Source organism: Silurus meridionalis, chromosome 12 (genome assembly GCF_014805685.1).
Source record: "Silurus meridionalis isolate SWU-2019-XX chromosome 12, ASM1480568v1, whole genome shotgun sequence".
NCBI lineage: Eukaryota > Metazoa > Chordata > Actinopteri > Siluriformes > Siluridae > Silurus > Silurus meridionalis.
The window spans coordinates 12,665,764-12,691,680 of record NC_060895.1 but is presented as its reverse complement, the minus strand read 5'-3'; the positions used below and the strand labels follow the sequence as shown (position 1 = coordinate 12,691,680).

General features: G+C 37.7%; 2 protein-coding genes across 3 annotated transcripts in view; both read left to right on the top strand.

Annotated features, from left to right (window-relative positions):
• bcas3 (BCAS3 microtubule associated cell migration factor) overlaps nucleotides 1–10,410 on the top strand; it is a 207,224-nt gene extending 196,814 nt beyond the window's left edge. For both annotated transcript variants that reach the window (XM_046862521.1, XM_046862520.1), the window contains one exon: nucleotides 8,277–10,410. In XM_046862521.1, the coding sequence (XP_046718477.1) occupies nucleotides 8,277–8,428 (152 nt within the window). In that variant the 3' untranslated portion in view covers nucleotides 8,429–10,410. The remainder of the gene's footprint in view (nucleotides 1–8,276) is intronic.
• A 7,751-nt stretch (nucleotides 10,411–18,161) lies between these two features.
• tbx2b (T-box transcription factor 2b) lies at nucleotides 18,162–25,556 on the top strand. Its single transcript, XM_046863056.1, has 7 exons — nucleotides 18,162–18,974; nucleotides 19,652–19,919; nucleotides 20,758–20,904; nucleotides 21,942–22,018; nucleotides 22,173–22,345; nucleotides 22,971–23,575; nucleotides 24,008–25,556. The coding sequence occupies exons 1-7, from the start codon at nucleotides 18,613–18,615 to the stop codon at nucleotides 24,443–24,445; spliced, it is 2,070 nt and encodes a 689-aa protein (XP_046719012.1). The 5' UTR covers nucleotides 18,162–18,612; the 3' UTR covers nucleotides 24,446–25,556.
• The last annotated feature ends 361 nt before the right edge of the window (nucleotides 25,557–25,917 follow it).

The following is a 25,917-nucleotide window of genomic DNA, read 5'->3' as shown; positions in this document are numbered from 1 at the left end:
ACCCCGCTGTTGATTATTTTTTTTAAGAACTGCATGCTCTGCTATATTTTATTACTTACATAGCACAAAGTTCTAACAATTAGCAAGATGTGTTTCGTTTCCAAAAATCTGTTTCAGTCTACTAACAGTCTCTAGACGGTCTGTTTATTTTCTAGCCACTCTACAATGATTGAAATGACCATTACTCAGTGCTCTGGTTTGCTATTGAAGCATGACTGTGGTTGAGCTGCTTTCAAGCAGGCTTTGGATGTGATCAGCAATGAAACAAATTCTACCACTTTTCAATTTTTTTTTAAGTCTGGTCAAGGATGAGGATGCACTCTACATTCAAGACAGATACAGTGTTCACTAAGGCTTTACAAGTGCTGCTTTAAAGGTGCATTTTAATGATGCAGGTGAAAGGACTCTGGCACACAAACCCATACTGTATATAGATGTGGGATAAAGTCCTGGTCAGCTGTATACTCATATGCTGTGATAGCCAGCAGCTGGTGTGTTTGCTGGATTAATTAATTCTTCCGAGAAACCTATGAGTAATCTTTGGTAGAATAAAGATTAGATCTTAGAAAGTATCTGAGTGTGACGTATTCGCATGGCTGCCTAATATTAAAAGATGAAAGAAAAAGTTTATAACAAATATGAAGTGAATGTCCTGTTTAACCCGAAGGCAGCTTGTAATCATCTACTCCTAATAACTAAGTGGGCTCATCAAACATATAGCATGAGCAATTTCTGAGCCTGGCTTTCTGAAACTCTCCATTTTGTTTGCCATTTTTGGTTGATGAAGGTAATATTGCTATTTGGATTGGACTGAGTCACACTTATTCATCTGTGCAATGGAGGGCCATTATCTGAGTGAGTGCTCGTTTTAACAGCAAAAGATAGCAATCTCTAGAGCAATAACGCATAGCTGAAAGTGCACTGGCTCAGCCGCCCGCCACGCAAGATATTAGCACGCTGCTAATCAATCATACAGCGCCTGCTTTTACAACGGGTATGATAGATTACACAAACAAACCTGGTGCTAATTCGGCTTCATTCAGACTGCTGCTGAATCTAGTGCTGCAGTTCTGAGTTGAGAGAAAGTTTTAAAGTTCAAGTGTAGTGTAGAGCACTTATGTGTAGACAAGCACACCACATATTTGCATATGGAAAATAGACACTTACCCACCTAAGCAGATATATTCAAATGATTTATTTGTCGTGAAGGACAAATGGAGATCTTTTGCGTCACTTATTAGGCACAATGTGACATGCTAGTGGGTTTGTGGTGTAAACAACAACTACAGAATCGAACACTGCCACTTGTGCCTGAAGGCATTAACAGTGGGTCAGGGATTATAACACTATGTGATTTGTTTGTTTTCTGTTTGTAAATTTATTAATAATGAGTGGACAGATTTATTGTAAGCAGAGTTGATAAAGCTTTTTGCAAAGCTAATGCGTAAACCTTACATATCTCCCAATATTGATACCCATCCATTATCTTTTTCCTTTTATTACAAAGTGATTTCTTTTTTTTACTAAGGCAAAAAATGCATGAAATAAACCAGTTACACATTTTTCAGTTACACTGCACATGTTTTTCACTGTTTAAAAATAAAATAATCAGTTTAATAAAATGTATGCCAAATACAATATGATAATTATATATATATATATATATATATATATATATATATATATATATATATATATATATATATATATATATATATATATATATATATAAGGTTGGTTTTTTTAACCAAACATTTTCTGAAATGTCCTTTGGTATAAAGTATTTTTACACAGCAGAGATTTGTTTTGCTAATTAGCTCACTGGTTGCTGTTGTTGTTAACATTAAGCCCCATGGCTCCTGACCTACTTTAACCTGCTTTACATTGTTGTCTACAACCAATTCTCTTATATTTAAGGATGTATTTTGTCTTTTTTTCCTCCTTTTTCTCTCAAAACCTAGTAGCATGCACAGCAAGGATTCTAAATCTACTTGTATTCCCTCCCCAATCATTCATACATAGACATAACACCATTAAGTCAATGTCTGTGAGCTATGAACATAATCAAGTTGTTATTAATTTTATTTTCTTTTTTTTCTCGGATTCAGTTATTGGCCCATGTTCTAATGTCACACACTGTGTCCATGTGAATTATCTGAATCCTTGTTTTTTTTCTGGAACATTATTTGATCATTTGTCACACTGACTAAAAGGTGAGGGAAGGAGAGTTAAAAAAAAAAGCACCATTATTTCTTCCTCTCAGCACTCACCCATTCATTTGAGGATCACACTCTTTGGCCAGCCAAGAGTTTAATGTGCAGTGACACTGTGAGATAGTGAAGAATTATTTCAACATCCAGTGATTCAGAGTTACAGCTTCCTCTACATCCTCTCTTAGTGCCTGTACATTCCTCTGTCCCTGTTATGGAACTAGATCTTATTGTATCCTTTATCTCTACTTTTGCTACATAGTCATTGTCTCAGGTTTACTGACCACACTACAGCCGCCAGAGCGATGAGACAAAAGCAATGGGATTTTTGGGGAATGCACTTAACAGCTTGCTCAAGGGAGTGGCACTCAAAAGGCAGGACTTGAGAGAGAGAGAAAGAGAGAGCGAGTGAAAGTAAGGCAGTAAGGAGAGAAAGCAAGTAAGTACTTATAAAACCAAGAGTGACCAAGCGTTCCAAGATTTATTTAGCAACGAGAAGCAAACCACAGGAAAGCATGTTTAACTGGCAGCAGAAGGAAGGGTGCAGGTAGTCAGGATTGATGGAATAATTAGGAAATGTATATATAGAGAAAATCTCAATAGAAAAAGTCCAATAATTGATATTGATTTTTATCAATTATATATATTATATATCTACAGGCTACACAGGTATATATTGTATGCACAAAAGTTTTGGGATGCCTGATTTTTCTAGTTGTATGTGGTACATCCCAAACTGTTACTACAAATTTGACGGCACACAATTGTCTTTGGATGCATGATCCAGCATGACAATACCTTTTTATACAAAGCAAACTTCATGAATACATGGTATACATGGGGGTTGGATGGAAACATCTTAAGTGGCCTGCTATAGAGCTCTTACATCCACCCTAATGAACACCTTTGGGATGAATTGGAATGCTGACTGCACCCAAGGCCTCCTCTCCCTCTGTAAATCAATACATGAGTTAACTAACGCCCTTTTGGCTGAATGAACACAAACCTTCACAACCACACTCTTAAATCTAGTGAAACATCCTCGCAGAACAGTGGAGGTTATTACAGCAGTATGGGGATTAAATGTGAAGTGGTATGTTAAAAAAGTACATGCAGTTGTTAGAAAAAAACCCCTCTGTATTATTTTTAATTTCTTTATATTAATGTAATAGAATACGTTCAGAAATATTGTTAATTATGAGATGTTGATGAAGATTGTGGTGGTGAAAGGGTGAGCTTATGCTTAGTGATTTAGAAATGCAGTGTAGGATTTGCAGAATGTAGTGATACATCTGTATCAGTGTCTATGTATGTTGTAGTGATGCCTTCAAAACTACTATTTCAACCTGTTTGTTCTATTAGATGCCACACAAAAGCTGCATAACTTTTATAACAATTAGTATTAGAAATAGCATGTGCTTAAATGCTATTATGTATGTTTTAATGGTGTTAGATATAAAATTCTGAGCATCAGACTTTTGAGGAAATCAAATGAGTGAGAAAATTAGGGGAACAAGTGAATAATAACAAGTCATAGGAACAAGTAGCTGCTGCTACTGTTCCTCATATAAAGCACTGTTGGCACTTTTTTGTGTTGTGAACGAAGCTTTTTCTCTTTCCATCAACCTTTTTTATGTTTTTACATCTCTCCCTTTCAAATTTCACACAGCATGCTTTGAAATAAACCATTTAAGACAAATGAAATATTGATTGTGACTCGGCTTTCCAAAAGGTCACAGTTGCACAAATTGTGTTTGAGTATGAGGGATCATTGTTCATGCCGAGTGTGCTTCAGACGTTCAGATTTAACCATGCCATTTATTAAAGAGAAGCTCTCTCGTGTGTGAGCTGTAGGCTAATGTGAACTGGTTAGGTAAGAACTAAAGTTGTAAGTGAAAGTCTAGCTGAATGCGGGTTAATGTTGGTCCTCAGGCCGCAGGAAGTGTAGCGTTTCGGTATCTGTGCATGAGTGAAGCTTTGCTCATCACCACTTTCCACTAGACTTATTCAGAGCTTAGCCCTAGAGCCAGCGTGCTGACTGTACTCATTAATCAAAGGCGTATTTAGGATTATAGACAACAATCACATCAGCTAATTAAATCAAAACACAACTTAGACCAGAGGCTGGAGTGATTTGTAATTGTAAATGGCATGAACCTTGCATCCTGCCAGCCTGGATTTCAGTCTCGGGCTTAAAGCAGTTCAGTCAGTTACACTGTCAGCTGTAATAAGTCTTTATTTCAGTAGAATTTACAGATTTTAATTTGACAAGTTTCAGTGCTCATTGTATACATTAGTGTTGCTGGTCATTAAAGCATCGGTCACAGTCGACGTGTGTGTGTGTGTGTGTGTGTGTGTGTGTGTGTGTGTGTGTGTGAGCTGTAAATCTTATTTAGCCTTTGAATTTATTTAACTTGAGTTTCAGTTTCTTGAATCTTGAGTTAGTCTCACTTAACATTAATCAATTCTCACATACATTATGGCTCAAAATAGTAAATATTGTCCCAAATCTGGATAAAATGTTTGATGCAAATTATAGTTTGAGCTTCATTCACCCTTTAAAAGTCCCCCTAACTCCCCAATAACTAGTGTTTTTGCCCGGAAAAACAAATTGAAAAATGGCTCTATGTGTAATTATGGCTGTTAGCACATCTTTGTTAATGCATTGCCATTGCCTGGTTCAGGTTCAACATTTTATGAATATACTTTGTGAGTGCACTTGCACATGCTGTATAGGGAGGGCTGGCACTTATCGCTCTTGTGTTCAGCCAGGAGCAGGACTACACTGCTGTCTCTCAAAGCCGCATGTGCGTGTGTGCAGTACGCTGTACCAGGATGTACTGCTTCTATTTATTTTATTCCACTAGTACTGTCTCTTCTTGTGCTTGACCCCTTGACCTCCCATCCTCTAGAAACGAAGCTGGCCCCTGCATGCATATAGATGTTCCTCACTCAAAAAGCCCACATGCAGGAATGTCAGGAGCCCTGCAGCTCCTGCGTTATCTCTACTCAGTCAGCATGGCTCTATGTCTAATGAGAATATGAGAAATGTGCCTTTGGCAGCCTTCTGAGCTGCAGGCTGGAGTGCGTTAGAGCACGGCAGGTTACACTAGGTTTTCATTAGGTGTAATTGAAAGCGGGCTTGAGTGGGTGCAGCGAGGGCCCTGCCACCTTTACCTGTCCAGCCCTGAAAGCATTCTTTAATGAGGTTGAAATATGGAGACTTTGCTCTTATTAATAAGCTTCTCCACTTTTGCCTCTTCACCCCTGTGTTACGGCGGGCGGTGCCTGAGTGTCGGAGCCTGATTGTTTTCATAACTTGTTGGCGTAACCCTTTGGCAGCTCCTTTAAATTAAGGCTGAAAAATGGTATATACACACACTCACATACACCTTTCATTTACAACTTAATCAATCTTTTGAAAACCTTGCGAGAGTCGGGTAAAAGTTAAAGGCGACGGGAGTCTGAAAGCAGTGATGCGTTAAGCAGCAGTAGCGACATCCCCAAGGTGTGTGTCTGTTTGTGCCCATGTCTTAAAGGCCATGACGGCGTCGGCCTGAGGAACAGCATGACGTGAGAGCACTAACCAGTGCCAGCTGTGCCACATTGAGATTAAAGTGCAAAACAAAACAATCAGATGGGATAAGTATAGTATTGGTGTGGGTTACAGACTTCATCCCCCCTTTCAATCCCTCTCTCTGTCGTGCTCTCTTGCTCTTAGTCTCACTCTCTCTCTCTCTCTTTGATAGTAAGGGCAGTAATTAGGCAGACTCTCTCACTGCCATTTGCTCAGACCCAGCAGCCTGATTAAGGGCTTTTTGTTTACTTTGATCCCCATTTCGTTTCTTCCTAATGCACAACTCAATCTGTCTTGGCCACCACAAGCCCCCAGCTGCAGCAGTGTGTTCTGAATCAGAAGAAAGCATGCTGAGGAGAGAAGGGAGACATGCAGGCTTGCTGGCTCTGGTTTCCCAATCTGCATTTCGCTTTTGCATGACCTGCAGAGTAGCAGGTCACTCCATGACCAACTGTTCTGTTCATTGTGAAGTGGATTTAAACTGTGAACCTGGCAGATAGATATCTACATTACCTGAGAACATTAATACTGTACGAGTTTTTTCAGTAAACTTTAAGGACATATGTATTATACAGCATTTGTGAAAGAGTTTTATGCAACAAAGTGTAGTTTCACTTCAATACGTGCTCTACTGGGGAAGATTCAGCATTGCCTGATGTAAAAGTAATTCAGTGGAGGTATAGGCTTTCGTATATGTATAAAGGTGTACATATGACATCTGCATAATTTAATACAAAGAATACAAAGAAATTAACCATGAGGCAAATAGAAACTCTCAGAAGATGCTTTTAGTCCCGGGCTTCACTGTAGTGATCGTGTCCTCAGAGTGATGAAGTGTGTTAGGATACCCCTACATAAAGTCTTGTTTACTATGGCCAAAAGTTTGAGTTTGGGTTTTATTAAAGCAAATGTCTTTAAATATTTCATATCAGTTCAAGCACTTCCAGAACATGTGTGTAGAGTTGTATAAATACAGGAAGTGAATCTATGAATTTATGATGGTGGAATGTGTTGGAGAGGCCTGTGCATGTAAAGTGTCAATATTATGAGCGTGCTTGTAAGGGTATCTGTGTCAGCATCATTTGCTTTCATTGAAGAACTCCTCGCTAGTGCATACCTTCCTCTCCAGTTTGCCTCGTCTGTGGTGCACATGATCCATGCTGTCCAGCCTGGAGACTGGACTATGACCTGCCGCAGTGTGATCACTCTCAGGTTGCAAGATGTCTTGAAGCTGGTGTATATTTAAACCAGAAGGTTCAAATGCAAGTTTGTATCAATGATTAGAGAAAGCAGTACTATGGTCACTTCACTAGTACACTCCCTTCACTTTGTGGCAGCAGTGTGCAATTTATGTGCTTCTGTCATGGGGTTATGTTCACGGAGTACTTTCACCAAAGCAAACACACACCCTGACTGTCCTCCCTCCTGAGCACATATCATCCAGGGGAATGTAGCCACCCGAAGCCTTGCCAGCCTGCTTCCTTCTAAACCTGACGCTTGGGTCATGAGGCCACATCCAACCTGACACTCTGCTCCTAATTCACTTCAAAGTAGCATTTTGGCGTATTCTTCTGAATAGATACAATAAATATTATGATTTTTGAGGCTCTAATGAAAAAATTATTAACACATCATGTTGAATAAAGCATCATCTATCTTTTAGTCAAAAGAATGGCATTCTGTAGTGAGTATAATGCTAATGTTTAGAAATCACCAATTCACACTAGTTTTAATTCTTTATTAGAAAACCAAACACAGGAACAAATTCACACTCATTCAAGCATAGATATAGCAAGTAAAGCATTAAATTATTAGATTATTTATAAAATCTTCATTTTTTTATTAATATGCAGGGTAAATATACTGTGACATGTTTGAGATCAATTGTTATTTGCTTTTTTTTAACCTGTTACAATTATGTTTTCTCTACACGTAATTCTCTATTTCTTTATATATAATCTAATGGATTGTAGTTTTTATGTATAATCATCCCAAAGACCCTTTATATCATTTCAGCACATAACATGCATCTCATTCATTTGTAATTATTGTCTTCCACACCTCATGAGCTCTGGTGTATCAGATAATCCTTTATTTCGTATTTGCTTTATTTTTTATTTCATAATTTTCCAACATAATTGAGGCTCCACATTATTTTTTATATACAGAAAGTTTACCTCAAGTTTATCTGTAACTCATTTACATTCCAGCAAAAAATAATTGTACTAAAATTTGAACATTTAAACTTTTAGCACAAAAATAGTCTAGTGCTTTAGAAATGCTTGGATGAACAGTTGTGAAATCCGTATACTGTGTATTTCATTTTTGGCTTTAAATATTCACTCATTTTTCACTGCAGCTGATGGGGCTGAATATGTATTATGTTTATATGTATGTATGTGTATAGATACATGAAAGCCTTTGTGTTTGAATTGACGTTATCAATCCGTGCTTTCTCTTTCCTCTCTGTGTCTTGTTCTGTTTTGCAGCGGAGCTGCAGCGAGAAGGCAGTATCGAGACACTGAGTAACAGCTCAGGCTCCACAAGTGGCAGCATACCTCGTAACTTTGAAGGTTACCGCTCTCCTCTGCCCACAAACGAGAGCCAGCCGCTCAGCCTTTACCCCACAGCGTTCCCGTAGAGAGCTTCTCCTCTGTGACAACCTTTCCACCTCTTTATCCCATCACATAGGAAGTGCTCCCCTTCCTCCATCCAGTGGGTGTTTGTTGTGTGCAATGTTGACTTCACCTTCCGCCCAGCCAATCTTCGCGTGAAGAGCAATGAAAAAAAATCCCTTCACATCAGGGTGGAAATGGAAGCGAGACCTGCATGCAGGCTTTTAGTAAATGTGCCACTTGATTCTTACTTGTGTAACAAACATAGAGAGAGAGAGAGAGAGAGTGAGAGTGAGAGAGAGAGAGTGTGAGTAAGAGGGGAACGTTTAGCTCCTGCAAGTAATTCATTCTGTCACAGCTGCCATTTTGTCCTTTTCTCAAACACTGATACTGGATAGTCCAAAAAATCCTCATGTGCAGTTGAAACATGTTCATGCCAATATATCATGGGCATTGAGATTCATGGTGTAACTTAATGTATCTGTTTGTTATTCCACGTGTTGTTTGGGTCTAGTTTCCCTCTCAGCCAAAAGATTAAACATGTTCCATTCAAAATTTTTTTTTTTTTTTTTTTGGCTTAACATTGCAGTAGTTGAAATTTATATCTATGGCAAGTTTAAATAGTAAAGATAAAGCCCATGTATTTCTAAATTAAAATGTAATCTTAATCAGTTAATCATTTTTAATGAGTAAATAGTTTTTTTGGGGGTTTTTTAGAAAATGGTTTCACAAACGTTGTCTAGTATGCTGATCTTCTGACAAGTTTTACAAAACACCTCCTGTGTGTATTTCCTTCATGAAGATACCAGGAGTGTGCAAAGCTTCATTAAAAATACACAATTTGAAATATAAAGCAGTGAAATCTGTCAACACATTTGCTCATCACTGTATAATTTCATGTGTGTTATTTCATTGTGTTACTCGCTGCATTATTCAGATTAGAAAACAGTAAAAGATGCGTCCACGTGTCTGACTGATCGCATGCATCTAACGGGGAAGATCAGGACACACTGCTTTTTATGCAAAATTTCTTTGACTAGTTGCTGAATCTTAATGTTGCCTTTGTATTAATGTATAAATATACTATTTACATGGTCACTTTTATGATCATACCAAATGATACAAACATTACATTTATATCTCACAAGAATAAAAATCTATTTTAGTATTTTATATGATTATTTGGGGGAAAGAAATATAACGTGACTGTTTTGTTTTTTCCTCTCAAATTAGTGATTGTAAATGTTCACTAATACTACTGCTAATGTTAAAATGTTGCATACGGTTTCTCTGCTCTTTTGCTCACATCTATGGTTTAGCTTTTTTTTTTGTACTAAATGTTTTCTATGTATGTGGCTTTGATTTGCTGTGTGTGCTGTGTATCCTCTCTTTTGCTTTTTAAATGTATTGATTACTGGGTCAATTGTCTGCTAGTAAATAAGCCACTTAGTGTTGGTTTCCTTTTGAATTTTTTAGGATATTCATTGTAAAAACCTCTTGACTCTGTCTGTGTGTAACGTCGTTTAAAGGGAGTTAATAACTGGGTAGCAAATCTCTATCTCTGAGAACACACACACACACACACACACACACACACACACACACACATACATATATATGTGCACTCACATATCAGTTTGCTTTGTTATGACATTTTTAAAGGAACCATTCTCCTGAACTGGAATAAACAGGACATGACATGACAGGACATAAAGAAATACCAGTGATATTGATGAAGGTTTTGCTGTAATAGCTTTCAGCTCAGCTTGTGGCATAATGAAAGCTGTTATGGTTGGATTGGACATCGTAGCAACACTGTGGTGCATGTGATGTGAAGGGATTGCTGGACTCACTCACTGAATGATTTACAAAGGTCAAAATTGGCATGACTATATCCCAATGAACGAATCGTACATGATTTTTTGTGAGCCGTTATATGCTTTTGAATGACACTGATTTAATCCTGTTGAATATAAATCCATGCAAGTAAAATGATCTGTCAAATGCACGTTGCTTTGTGTCTATTTACTTTAAAGGATGATCTGTACATTCTGACCATTTATTGTTATGTGTCAATACCAAGGACTGAGCTGAGACACAGAATGGAGAGAGAATTAATAAATAAAGAATAGAGGCTACGGTCGACTATATGTACTCCTTTACATCTAAATTCAGTTCCTGTAGTTTCAAAGGTATTCGTGTTCTCTTATTTCCACCAACCTAAACAAGTAAAAAAAATCTTGTGTGTGTGTGTATGTGTGAGTTTTCTAGTATTCTCTGACTGATTAAATAAAATAAAGTCTGCATTCAGTTTTTGAGATATTTTAATGTTCTAATCAAGTTGCACTCCTTTGTCTCTGTAAACAATTATGTGAGGAACGAGGCATGTTTTGAATTTGACATTACATTACAGTATTGTCAGTAATGTAATAGTCATAAACAATATCATTTCGTTTATAACTTTCCAGAATAGCCCTGATCATAGACAAAACCAGCGATGAGGCCAAAAATGCTCCATAACAGAACCTTTTATTATAAACACACAAAACATACAGGCTAAAGAATGTCACTCTGTACAGTTTATTATATTCTGTGAGATAATTAGGTAGTGAATTAATACATTCATTGGTTTTTATAGAGGGGAAAAAAAGATCATGTTTGATAAACTTGTGAAAAGAATTCCTAGAAATGTGAGGAAATGTTAGCAAAAGCATAAGATTTATTTAAAAAGTCAATCTTAATCATATCCTTAAAATATTTATATTCCACCCCCTGCTTTGGTGAGCTGTAAACCCTCTACACCTGTACATCACTATGGAGTGGGGAGTTTGAGATATATGACACACGGGAACAAGTTTAATCTCTCCTTTCTTCAGATCTCATGTTGCGCCCTGAACAGATGAGCAGCAGCCATAGGAACAAACTCACACACATACAAACCGTTTTGCAATGAGGGCTTTACATCGTCTGCTAGTTGAACTTAGTGACTGCTGAGAAGATCCATGGAAGTGAATCCTACACTCCTCACATACGCAGAATCGTATCAGACCAGGTGGTGAGAGGTGGTGGGATTTCTCTCTCCTCCTTCTGCTCCACTGTCAGATCTCTCTCTGTTTGGAAGATAAGTTTGGGTGACTACTATAAATCAGAGTGGCAGCCTGAAATGGTGTGGGGCTGATAAGTCATATTAAACCTGGTTGGCATTTAGCTGGCCTTCAGAAACAGTATAAAATCTTTAATAAATTCATGGGGACTGGAACATTCATTCAGCTTCAATATTTTTCACCAAGTGCAAAAAAAATATAGAAACTGCTTTAGGACTTGTAGAGAACACTAATCAAAGTGTCAGCATTTAGTTCACTTCTTAGGAGACCAGTAATATAGAAATTACTACTACAGAATTATAATGTTACAAATGTATACATCATAATAAAACCATAACTTGTAGCACAAATCGGTACTGACATAGCTCATGCATTAATTATTAGATAATTTGTATTAACTCGCCCAAGTGAGTAAATCTAAGTTTTCTAAATGTATATAAAATAAACGTACAAATTATACTAACTCTTAATGTCCTCGGATGAGCTTATTACATGCATTATTATATTCTAAATCATTTAATTGACCGTAATTGTTAGATTTTACATTGTTTTTTATTCGTTTTCTACTTTTGAAGTACTGCAGCCTCGTTTTTCGTTTATTTTTGTTTGGAGGTCGAGGGGAAAAATAAACTCGGTAAATAGTAAAATAAGAGCAAGCAGATTAAAATGCGACATTTCAATTACAAAGTGAAATCATATGTAATACATGGTATGCAGTAGTTTTATTGAATATTCATTAGGAAGTTTTCTCCACATATCGACCAGTGTAGCCTTTTGTCCTGGGTTCATTTTCTATTTGCTGAAGGGTTTTTACAGAAATGTAATCAATCTCATGTATTCAGTGCGGTAATATGCGCTTTGTGATCACCAGTGTGTAAACAAGATCTTTTATAGCAGTATGTAAAAGATCATTAAAATCAAGGTTTTAAAAAAAAGGTAAATAATACAATTTTGCAGGGTTGTAAATATTGTATAAGAGAAGCAGACCTGTTTACAAATTATTTTATTTTCTAATTATAAATGAACCGTTATTTAATTTCTTGATATCGTTTGATATGTCCACCTTCAGTTTGACAAAGCAATATATAGAGCTACTAATATATCGCTCATCTCGCCTTGAACGGATTGGATCATAATTGAATTATGAATATAAAAATGGAAAATGGTTCGTTGGCATGTGATTGAACGCTGCATGGTGAACACTTGTTGCTTTGCAGCGCACAGGAGCTGAGATGGTGTGATTGTAGGAACTGCTAAGAAAATTAACACAACGTGTGTGTAATGTAAAATACTTAAAAAATTTGAAGTATTGAAAAAAAAGTGTAGACGAGCCTTTTTGTAAAGTAATATGTTGTGGCCTGTAGGATGTGCGAACAGAAAATCGAGCAAAGTTAAAACATTCATTTCAATCATTATATTATTTAAAGATGATGAAAATATGATTCGTTTGGAAAATTACCTGGTTGTTGTCAGCGGAGAAAGTGGGACTTTTTTTGGGTGATGTTTGGCACTAGAGATATTTTACTGTTTTATATTGACAGCTTTTCTAGTTTGCTGTAGTAAGAAGTGCACGCGGGACTGCGGAATCTACTGTACAAAAAAAGTGGAGTAAATCATTTTTGAAAACTTGTAACTTTTAATTAAAAAAACTTTAGTGATGCACATTATTTTGCCTCCTACGACTACAGCTTCAGCTACCACCAGGTTCAAATAAAGGCAATAGTTCTGCAAAACCGCCGAGAATAAATACAAGCAATAATTCCTTTGTTTTTATTTTTTTCTCGCACATGAGTTTCTGAGTCAACGCTGTACAATTAAATGTTATTGCATATTAATTAATTTCTGGAAAATATTGCACACAGTTCACTTACACTTACAAATGTGTTTAAAATGTTCTCAGACAGGTGTAATGTAACTGCCTGCTTGAGACGAGCGATGGAAAAGTTCCTGATAGGCTGTATGGAGTCAGTGTGTGGTGTGCGAGTAATAACACAGTCCCAGGGGTCATTAGAGCGCCCCCAGCTGTTACCTGAAGGATAAGGACAGGACTTCAGCAAAAGTCATTCATATTACACTGATAAGCGAACACATTAAAGCCTTTTAGTCTTCTGATGATAACATCATTTCCGTGCGTTGTGTTTGGAAGATATCACTTATTTTTAGTCCTATGTCCTTATTCAACTCTAGTTTAGGCGGCGTGTATTTATTTAGACATGTGCGAGTCATATCTGTTGGTAGTCCACAAATGCATCTAAACAGCAATAAATCAGAAGCTCTCAGTGGACGCTTTATTTGGGCATCCACCATATTCAGCCTGCAGAGCTTCCTGCTAATCAATTCATTAGCCAGCAAGTCAGATTACTAAACATGTGACCTGGAATATGAGAATATATATATATATATATATATATATATATATATATATATATATATATATATATATATATATATATATATATAAAGTGTGTGTGTGTGTGTGTGTGTGTGTGTGTGTGTGTGAGAGAGAGAGAGAGAGAGAGAGAGAGAGAGAGAGAGATTAACTGCAGTTACACCTCAGCACAGCGATCTTATTGTTTTCATCTTATATTCGGCAGCAGATTCAAGTCCTTCGCTGAGAATAAAGAAATGTGCAGAATCACACACGTGGATGGGTTGAATGAAACAGAGAGCTAGGGCAGAGAGCAAAGGATTGGATAGGAGGCCGGTGGGATCCCTGTGACAAGGGGAAATATGAGGGACTTTGACAGGTCTTAAACGGTCTGGCGCCAATGCCTCAGTCTAGCGGCTAAATTTAGCAAGAGAGACGATGCAGAGGTTCAGTCAGAGATGGCGAAAAGATTAAAGCAAGGGGCAATCATATAAAAGTGAAAAAGAAAGACAGAAGCAAGTCCATATACATGACCAGTGTAAGCTAGGGTGCATGCATTCTACTGAAAACATGACATTATGTGTGTGCAAAAAACTGTGCGCGCGCGCGCGTGTGTGTGTGTCTATCTCTCTCTCTTTCTCTGTATATATATATATATATATATATATATATATATATATATATATATATATATATATATATATATATATATATATACAGAGAGAGAGATAGAGAGAGAGAGAGAGAGAGAGAGAGTGTGTGTGTGTGTGTGTGTGTACACTTCTAATGGCAGCATTGTACTCTAATACATGTAAATGTATTAATTTTGGTCTATTTTATATTGATACGTTTTTTAGACAAAACCCAGCATCACCGGCTGTAAAAACAAAACCCTTGTAGATGTGGGTAAATAATATTCTACCTGACGCTATAAGAATCCAAAAAGCATGTACTGGATCTATCATATTTAACATGTCGTGAGATGTTATTAAACTCAACGCTGTGGATCTGCACAGACAAAAATCCTGATACGAGCAAATAAGGCGTAAATGATTTCTTTTTAGAAACAAAGCGGGTGAAAGCAGTGTTCACTTCATCCTGTGTGCATCCTTTTCCACCCTGTCATTAAAGCTGCTATTTACCCGCTACTTTAGCCTGCAATCCAGACATGTAATGTTGTCTTTAACGGCGAGGATCTGACTGTTAGCAGCGGCTCTGCAAAGTTTCCAGCATGAACAACTCTGAAGTCATGTGTGATAATGGCTCAGCGCTTGATTACATTCTCGTCGGGCTGGATGTGTGTCAGTGAGGATCGAGGCCCTAGGAAAAATAAATCGGACGTAATTGCAGTGACTCTGTTGATGTGATTAGTTCCTTAAGTATATACATGGAAAACCATTACCATTCCCATGTGTGCTTAATCTCTTTCCACTTGAAATCGTCCGGTGTCGCAGTTTAAAGCCCACAGATCAAACATAGACTATTGATCAGGGCGAGTCAGCGGCTCTCTTCAGCCTATAAACACTTCAGCAGAGAAGAAGAGCTTCCAGGCCCTAATGAACAAATCACAGCGCTGAACGAGAGATAAAAACAACTCCAAGAAACAGACTGAGAGAAAGAGAAAAGCCTTATTTATCATGTGGTTAGACTTAAACAACTCAAATCAATAGATTGTGAAATGTTTAAATGAACTTTTCTCACTTCATTTACGATTAATTACCCGGCGGAAAAAACATAAATAAATCTCTACAAGTGTAAATTGTAATCTCCGTGTGTGTAAAATAAATACTACAAGCTGTTCTTATTGCTGTCTTATAAAATGTATATATTTACATTTTAATATGAACTAACATGGTGTAATCACAAATCAACCCACAGCCATTTATTTGTTGCATTATTGTTATTTTTTATTGACTTATACACTCATTATATTATTATTATTATTATTATTATTATTATTATTATTATTATTATTACATGTAGGTCAAATGGCCATTGTGTAATTTTTGTTTTATACCAATGCAATAATTTTACCTTGTTTAAAGTTAGGGTTGTTGATTTTTTTTTTTTATTGAGATTTGTTCATTATTACAGTATTCTAATACTGTATGTACGCTAAATAGATTCAGCTTTATCCAAGTAGTTATGCTACCTGTTTATCTTATTACACATTAATGAATCAAGTAAAACAATTATTAGAACGCTATAATAATAAAAAAAAACTATAATATATCATTCGTTTTGGGACGCAAAATGTTAGATGTCAGTATCTCTGAGACATTTTTTTCACAACTTTAATGAACACGAGTATATATGAAAATGCAATAATAAATTATGTGTTATGTGCTTTTTGTAAATAAAATTATGCTGCATTTTTTTTTAGAAATCTATTGCACCTTTAACAAATAATCCGTTTGACATATGCATATATATATATATATATATATATATATATATATATATATATATATATATATATATATATATATATATATATATATATAAAATTTGTTTTTTGACAGGGACATTTTGTGAGTTTGTGTGTACTGGTGTTTTTGTTATGAACTGTATATAAGGACTTGTATAATCAGTAACGGAATTAACGCACACATCATAATCTGTAAACAAATGTCCTATCCGCATTATAGTCATTAGATTAGAGTTCATTTGCATGTGTAACTGTGTGTGTGTGTGTGTGTGTGTGTGTGTGTGTGTGTGTGTGTGTGTGTGTGTGTGTGTGCTAGTGGCCTCTAAAGGGTTAATTGGAAGTACAAGTCGTTTCTGCGCTCTTCCGCAGCAGCTCCGCCGGTAAACGTGTGAAGGAGAGAAGAGGGCTTGTTTGAGATATCTGGCGCTAGTTGTTTTGGAGAATAGTTGCTGTTTACTGATGACTCAATCATTTAAAACATAAAATTATCAGTATTTACCATCATTGACATTTAGAGCAGAAAAGCACGCAGCTATTTTATGGTCGATCTGCCAATAGACAATTCTTACTGCTGTCCATCAGCCGACTGGCGCCAAGACCCTGTACACCACCATCCCCAATTAAACCCAGTGTCCACTGCTTTTACCTCCACAGTGCACAACAAACATCTTCATTCATTAGTCTGGAGCCCTCCAAGGCTGAAAATACTTGGTAAATATTTACAAAATTGCTGTGTCTCTACTATAAGTCGGTCTCCAAAACTGGTTTTGTTATATTATTTGTTTGTGTGTAACTTTAATAACAATATAAGCACAAATTCATTGTTATCTTGAAACAAGTTTGAATTCGTGCACTAAGTACCCTGACTAGCTGGAGTGTTAGTATGTGCTGTAGATATGCTGATGTGCTGAAATCTCCCATCAATACAAGTTACTAGGCATGTCATTCAAAGATATGAAGCAGATTAGCAGGTTCAACAAGAAGAAGCCACTCACCAAATCTTTACACTGTCTTCATATTCCTTCCGTTCGTCATGTCTTTGTATTGTATATAGGCTCGTGTTTTTTCCAGTGAATCGGGCTGCATTTAAAGTGCCAGTGTCCGCTTTCTAAGTCGCCTCCTCTCTCGCCAGGTTACTGATGAGCCCAAACATATTTCAAAACAATTTCACTAAATAAAACGGATCCTTTTCTTTTTTTTTTTTTTTTTTTTTTGCTCCTTGCATCAGTGAATACGCCTTAAACTGCTCTTTTTTTTTATCATTTTATTGATCTTGTTTTTGGGATCGCGACATACAAACTAATTTATGCTTTTAAGAAAAAACGCACAAATAATTCTTTTTTCCATGTTTACATGTTTGGAAGCACGTGCGCCCGATGGGAAATGTGTTCTCCTTCTACGTGTTCAGTCGCGTTATTTTAGTGTTTAACACCCATTTTTTTATTACTTAGGTTCAATACTAGAGAGCGCGACAATTAACCTTAGTAATCGTAATTCCTGGTTTCCAGTGCATCGGAAGTGAATGTGGTGCCCCTGACAAGGCTGGGCATCGTCTCGTTGTGATTACAGCGCTGGAAGCTGATCGAGTTGGTGTGTCCGTGCAGCGGCTGAGGAATGAGCGCTGACCCGCCCGGCATCGACGTGTGGGAGGGAGTTCCCTTGCTTTTCTGTCATTGGTTAATATTTTATTCTGTTGACATGTTTTCTTACTGCTAATGCTTCCGACACCTTCTTGTCCACCCCCTCTCCTTGGGCCTGGCCGGAGCTGTCAAAACCACGCCTATGGAGGCTCACAATTGGTCCGAAAAGCGTAAAATCAGCAATCAAGGGGGCTTGGTTCATTAGTACTGGGAGCGGAGCAGGAAGGACGTGTGAGATAGTTACAGTTGTGCAGTGGACAGGGCAGGAACTAAGCCGCTTCACCTCCGCTTCTCCTATAGAATATGATTGTGCAGATGGGTTTCTGCGTCGAGAGAGTGATCTTGTTTTTATGAGAACGGCGCGCGCAGGAAACAAACATCTGCTTTCGAAGTGTCGTTGCGCTCACTTCCACCGGTAATAGTACAAGACTTGGTGAAATCAGCAGCTGAAGGGAAACTGAAGTGCATGTTCCCTGTGGCCACTCTGCCTCTGCTCGCTGGTGAACGACAATACAGAAACTTTGTACTGTAGTCGAAGATTACCTCAGTGCTTTTCTCTCTTGAAAGTGTCGCGACGGTATATTCCAGCTGGATAAGCGCCGCTCTGAAAGGGGGAGGAAAAAAAAGCATCACTTAAATATTTGATTTTTCAGCGATTTTGGATGCACCGATGAGAGATCCAGTTTTTTCAGGCAGTGCCATGGCTTACCACCCTTTCCACGCTCACCGGCCCACCGACTTCCCCATGTCAGCGTTCCTGGCGGCCGCTCAGCCCTCGTTCTTCCCGGCGCTCGCGCTGCCTCCTGCTGCTCTCACTAAGCCGCTGACGGAGCACAGTCTGGCCGGAGCCGCCGAGGCTGCGCTCCATCCGGCGCTCAGTCACCACCACCAGGCCGCTCATCTGCGCAGCCTCAAGAGTCTCGAGCCGGAGGAAGAGGTTGAAGATGATCCGAAAGTCACACTAGAAGCGAAGGATCTATGGGACCAGTTCCACAAATTAGGAACAGAGATGGTTATTACTAAATCTGGCAGGTAAAAACCCACTTTGTAGTTCAATTCGTTATCAACATCGACCTTATTGGTTTTGTATGTGTTATGATTTTTTTTTGTAGTTTGTATAAGAGAACCGACCTGTTTGTATGTATGCGTCCTCGTTAATCAGTTTTAAATGTCAAAATATTATCCTTAAAAATGATTTGATTGGGCGTTTATAATTTGAGAAAATTTGTTTTGGTGTCTAAATAAATCCCTTTTTTTTTCAATGCCGATTTTTTTTTTTTATTTCCCATGGATACACGTTGTCGAATTTAAATAATCGTATCCTGTGTGTATATGACTACACACAATATGGATTATAAGATTTAGTGTCCGACATTTTGTTGTCCGTATTTGTACGAGTTGTTAGAGCGTTAAATATACTTGTCTCATTTTATAATGTTTTTACGAACAGAAATACATTTAATAAATATCGATTTTTAAGCATTAGATCTGTAACCGGAGGCGATTGCTTTAGAATTCAAAACCTGTTTCGGGAGAAAATATAAAACACAAAATTATTGATAAATATATTTGCATGTCAGATTTTTATAATTTATATGTAGTCCAGCACCGTTATAATATAAACTGCTAAGCGTATAGGGAGAATAGGAATGAAAGTGTGCATATAGATGAATATTATTAACAAGCAATCGTTTTGTATTTTTTTGTAGGAGAATGTTTCCTCCCTTTAAGGTCCGAATAAACGGACTTGACAAAAAAGCCAAGTATATTTTATTAATGGATATTGTGGCCGCTGATGATTGTCGCTATAAGTTTCATAACTCGCGCTGGATGGTGGCGGGGAAGGCCGACCCCGAGATGCCCAAGCGCATGTACATTCACCCGGATAGCCCAGCTACAGGAGAGCAGTGGATGGCAAAACCTGTCGCTTTCCATAAGCTCAAACTGACGAACAACATTTCAGACAAGCATGGATTTGTAAGTAACCTTCTTTTGCATGCTACAATTCTAGTCCAAGCAGATGGATGATTAGGTCTGTTTGTTGGCCAAAAGCGGTTTAGAAGATTGACAGACATTTTACAAATAAATGACGCTTTTGGCTCTTTATTAAAAAATAAAAATCAGCAAACAGTAACCTAATGTACCATATGTGTGCTCCAAATCCTTCATAAGAATAATGTCATATAGCTTTATTGTGACCCTTTACATGCCACATTCTCATAGAATATATTCAACTTTCGTGTTGTGAACACTGTTATGCTTCATCCATGTTTCTTTCTTTCTTTCTTTTTAATTGTAATACAAAATATCGACTGTGACTAATCAGAAAAAAATAAAAGGACAGGTAACTGCTGCAATTGGTCCTGACCGCACTTATAAAGGCACAGAGTCCTGAAATAGTGTTTAAAATTAATATTTAAAAAGTTGGCGGACGCAAAGTTTGCCAGCAATCTTCTCTAGCTCACACAGTCGAAGGTAACTTGCGGCCCTGAGTTCTTACACTCGCCTGCGAACCAAATCGACAGGAAACAAATAGAACAATTTACATGCATGGCACAATCATTTGATAGGTGTAAAGTCAAATCAGAAAGCTTGTGTTTTTCCTTACATTCTGTTCATTTCTGAGGCTGACCTGCTCTTACCTGCTTAAATATTTTTTTTATTTCTTAATATAATCACATAATAAAGCTATAGCATAAAACAACAGCTTAACCCAGTTAGCACTGGTGCAGTTTTTCACATCCTTTATAAATGGTCTATTGTGAAATTATTTTACTAATTGAATCTTACCCCTCTGTTTTTGTCTTGTTCCCAGACTATACTGAATTCAATGCATAAATACCAGCCCAGGTTTCATATTGTGAGGGCCAACGATATTCTGAAGCTTCCCTACAGCACTTTCAGGACATATGTGTTTCCCGAGACGGAATTCATTGCTGTCACTGCCTATCAAAATGACAAGGTATGTAGCTTAATTCATTCGATTTTACTAAATGTTGCAAAATCACAATATATGCCAAGTTTCACGAGCAGACGTTTCAGTCGGGTGCTACTTTTTCTTTTACTATAAAAAAAAAGCTGCTCTTTTTTAACAATTAAAATGTTGAAACATTTGACTAAAACAGGATTATCCCAAGCAAACCATAGCTAGTCAGACCTATAGCCATTGTGTTGTGAATCCGCATCTCCCTGAACGGTTTTGTTTGTTTGTTTGTTTGTTTTTAAATAACGAATATTATTCATATGTGCCAGCGGACGCTTAATATGTGTTAGTGGACGTGCACCCTCAGAGCTGATATTAATTGCCCTGCGCGCTCGTGTGTGTGTGTGTGTGTGTGTGTGTGTGTGTGTGTGTGTGTGTGAGTGTGTGAATAGGGGGGGTCTGGTCGGCTTGTTGGCCATCGTAAAGTTTGTGGCATAGAGTCCCAATCGATTAGCAGGCACTTAAGCTCGCCAGTGAGTCTGGGAGCTGAACTCTCGAAATGTGTGCTATCAGAGTGGGTCAGTTTGTAATCCTTCTGGAAACACTAACGCAAATGCACCACGCTTTTACTTCTGTAAAATTCTACAGAACTTATAACACCCTTATTGCTTGGCTACAAATGTCGTAAATAGTATTACTACTATTATTATTTGTATTTTATTGTAATTATATGAACGCATGAATTATTGATAGCAATAATAAATTGTCCTGTCCTGTTGGTGGTAGTTTACAGTAGGCCGAGCCTGTGTGCTATGTAGCTAGTGAGAGACGAATGAATATTTACACGTGGAATGTTCTCATGGGGCTTTTCAATATAACTAAGCCTTCTATAAATATTTGTTAATGGTTTAAATTTAAGTATGTGTATTTTTTATAATTATTTTAACAAGGGTAGTGGCCAAGACCAAATAGATCAAATAGATCATTTCCACTGCGGTGATGGTTATAATAATAATAATAATAATAATAATAATAATAATAATAATAATAATAATAATAATGTCATTTCCCCTCAGATTACACAACTGAAGATCGATAATAATCCCTTTGCAAAAGGCTTCAGAGACACGGGAAATGGAAGGAGAGAAAAAAGGTATGTCTAGTTTTTATTCTACATTTAGTAGTATATTAAGTACTTTATAATATTTCTTGTGTGTTTTGGCTTTCCGTTTAAGACTTTCACTTTTTTCAGTAAAATTATATTAATATTTTATTTTCTTTCTATCCCGATCTTTTTTTTCCCCTAGGAAGCAGTTAACTCTGCCCTCGTTACACATGTATGAGGTTGGTCAGTGTAAAGTGGATCGGGAAGGGGCAGACTCGGACGCGTCTTCAGGCGAACAAACCACAGCCAGGGACTCTGTTCATTCTCCTATCGGACCTGCAACGAGTCCTCTCACTTTCACCAGGGCCAACAGAGGTAGATTCCCAGTTTGACTTACTGGACGGTGTGTAGTGAAACTAAGGGGGAAGACATTTCTTTAGGAATTTATCAGACGACTAAGGCTGTGTTTCTGCGGCTGAGAACACCTGCAGTGAGAATAACTGTCTCTGTAAGAGGATTTAGGCTCCATGGGGGTTTAGGTTACGACTAAGTGAATTCAATTAGAATGCCCTCATCTACTAGATTTAGACGATTTAAAACCAACATTTAATCGTATTCTAATGCCCTCATTTAACACAATAGTGGAGGTATTATATACACAGAAAAAATGGGTAAATAATAAAGGAAGTCATTGGACAATGTGTGAGCTGCTTGGGAAAAAATAAGTAGGCTATATAGAGACATCACATGCATAGCCTATATATATATATATATATATATATATATATATATATATATATATATATATATATATATATATATATATATATATATATTAAATGCATTCAGTTCATATTATAACACTAAATATACAGGTTATTGTACATTATTATTCTACACTAAACCGAAACATTTCTTGTTTAATTTACCTTCTTTGTTACACATAATTGAAATGATTACAGACCAATAATAATAATAACTGTTCTGTAATTTCTTGTAGAAGATAAAGCTTGCACTGACAGTGAGCATGAAGCTGAGAATCAAGAAGATCACTGTGGAGGATCGAGCAGTCCTAAAACACCGTCTCCACTCAGTCCCAGGTGTGAAGAGAGGTCGAGAGAAAGACCGAACCTGGAGAAGAAGGAGGACTATCCGGATTCAAAAAAGCAAAACGAGTCTGTGTTTAGCGTAGGCAACCCCGACAAAGACAAACTGGAGAACAAGCACAGGAAAGATAGTACAGAATCGTCTAAGAAGGACGTAGACGTTGGGGGTCTTAGCGGAAGTAAAGACAGTTTCTCGCCCCTTATGGTCCAGACAGAAAGTCCATCACATTTCGGAGCAGGACATCTGCAGAGTTTAGCTCTCTCTGGTCTGCACAGTCAACAGTTTTTTAACCCTCTGAACACCGGACAGCCTCTGCTCTTTCATCCAGGACAGTTTGCGATGGGCCCTGGAGCATTTTCAGCTATGGGTATGGGACATCTACTGGCTTCAGTATCAGGAGCAAGCGGACTGGAGAATGGAAATCTTCCGACACAAGGAGCCGGAAGTAGTCCTAATCCATTTCCCTTTCACCTGTCTCAGCACATGCTAGCCTCTCAGGTAAGATTTCTTTCACTATTCAGTTTAACAGCATCATTTGACTAACATGGACTGTTTGTGAAACTGATGACACGGGCAATAACGATTCACCTATTTGTAAAATTTTGTCCAAAATCATGTGAGCTGGAAAAAAAATCTTGTCAGTTCATGCTCACGAGAAAATGTTATGCAGACAGCTATTAAACCCTGCCCCTTCAGTCCATTTAACTATTTATATATTCTAGTCTGAACATGCTGTCGATCAAACTAAACATTGCGCAATATAAGATTTAATATATGCATAGCATTGTGCTGTCATTTTATGAGTTCCAAATATACATTTTATTTGAAAAAAATATATATATATATTTTGTACAAACTTATCCAAAACTGATTCTGAGTCTGTATAGGTGCAGATCTTGCTAACTATTTTTAACGCATTTTTGAATACAGGGTATCCCCATGCCTCCATTCGGTGGTCTGTTTCCCTATCCGTACACGTACATGGCTGCAGCAGCTGCCGCAGCCTCTGCACTCCCTGCCAGCAGCTCTTCCTCTTCTCTCTCCCGGAACCCGTTCCTGAACAGCTCGAGACCGCGGCTACGCTTCAGCCCCTATCAGCTTCCAGTGGCTATTCCTCAAAGCACAAACCTGCTCACCACAGGATTGTCAGGTGGCCTGAATCCCTCATCGGAATCATCCAAATCAGGCAGCAGGGAGGCGAGTCCTGTGCCCGATCAACACAACCATAAAGCCGCGTCCTCTCAGAGAAATGGCTCCCCCAAAATCACTCTGAAGGAGTCCATCAATGAACTTCAGAACATCCAGAGGCTAGTGAGCGGCCTGGAAAGCCAAAGGGAGGCATCCTCACCCAGGAACTCTCCCAAATGAGCCAGGATCAACAAACCTATCCAGGGCATAACTTGAACTGGCAGAGGATGTTATTATAACGTGGAAATCAGAAGGATGTTCGTATACATTTTTAACCCATGGATGATCGCAGTGGCAATAGCTAACAAGAAGGAAAAAAAGAAATTCTAATAATTTGTTAAATATGAATAAACTTGGTGCTCTCGTGGTGGAAACTTGAACAGGTCTTTAAAATGCTGCGAAGACAATCTACTATTCCCTGTAGCCTAATGGACTTCATGGAAAACGTGCTGAAAAGTTCCAACAATCTATGAATGAAAATAAAATCGAGAGGCCAGTTTTGCAGAATGTTGTTATAAAATGTCACTGTTGGCCACAGAACAGTGGATGTGGATCAAACGACACTTACAAACTGTAAACTTAAACTGTAAATCAATCGAGCTACATCCAAATAAGAAGTGTATTTTAAAAAAAAAGGGATTGCATTCAGAGTCATTGGACTGTTTGTGAAAATCCGGCGGACTGTGCGTGACCTATTTAATGTAATTAAAAAGAAATTCTGTAAATAAGCTATAAGAATCCAAGAATATGCAAATCGGTATTAATTTATTCACAGCTGTACATTTGCGTGTATATACTATTTAGAGTTTAACTCTGTGCTTTTTTTTTTTGCTTTTTTCTTCATTTTACATAAACTGTAATAGTGTAAATGAAAGCTCCTTCATAGCGCTTGTTGGGTTGAAGCAGATCATTTCTATCTGTGATGCAACGCTGTTTAATCTGCCTGTGACACGTTAACAGAAGCGTGTGCCTTCGCTGTACAGTTAGTTGAAGAACACGTGGGACTGGAGTCCAGAGTGGCACACTACTATACTAAATAGTATGTCAACAGTAGGATTCTCGGTGTAATATGACCGAATGTGCTGCAGACAACATACTATTTAATATGCTAGTATGCGCCTTGAGAGGGTCTCAGGATTCACTCCAACACAAGAGACTTAATTTTGTCTTCATGGACTGGACCAGAGCCCACATATGCTTTAGGATAATGACCGTGTCGCATTTGCTGGTTGTTCAGATTTTTTTTGTTGTTGGATTCTCTCACAGTTTCAATAAAAACGCGTTGAATTAATATCATTGTGGCGGAGCAATTTTTAAATAGCCTTATTAAACCTTATTGCGCATGCGTCACCTGAGCAAACGTATATCAAATATAAACACGTGAACAACTAATCTGTTCCCTTCGACCACAAATTTTAGACAATTGTGATTAAATAGTAATATTTCTGATTATATCAAAGTAATAAGTTTGTCTTTACTAATGACACAAGCAAGCAGATACTAAAACGAAACACGCTACAATTAGCAAACATCATTACAAACAATAATGTACCCGTATTATTCTGTTTATTCAGAGTGAAGGTCTAATGGTAAGATAATAAAAAAGCGTATGTGAAACAGTTTCTGGACTTGATCTTAAATGGAATATTAGC

Coding starts and splice junctions, on each gene's coding strand:
- tbx2b (XM_046863056.1), top strand. CDS start 18,613: ATGAGAGATCCAGTTTTTTCAGGCAGTGCCATGGCTTACCACCCTTTC. Junction 18,975..19,651: donor GTTATTACTAAATCTGGCAG/GTAAAAACCCAC, acceptor ATTTTTTTGTAG/GAGAATGTTTCCTCCCTTTA. Junction 22,346..22,970: donor TTTCACCAGGGCCAACAGAG/GTAGATTCCCAG, acceptor AATTTCTTGTAG/AAGATAAAGCTTGCACTGAC.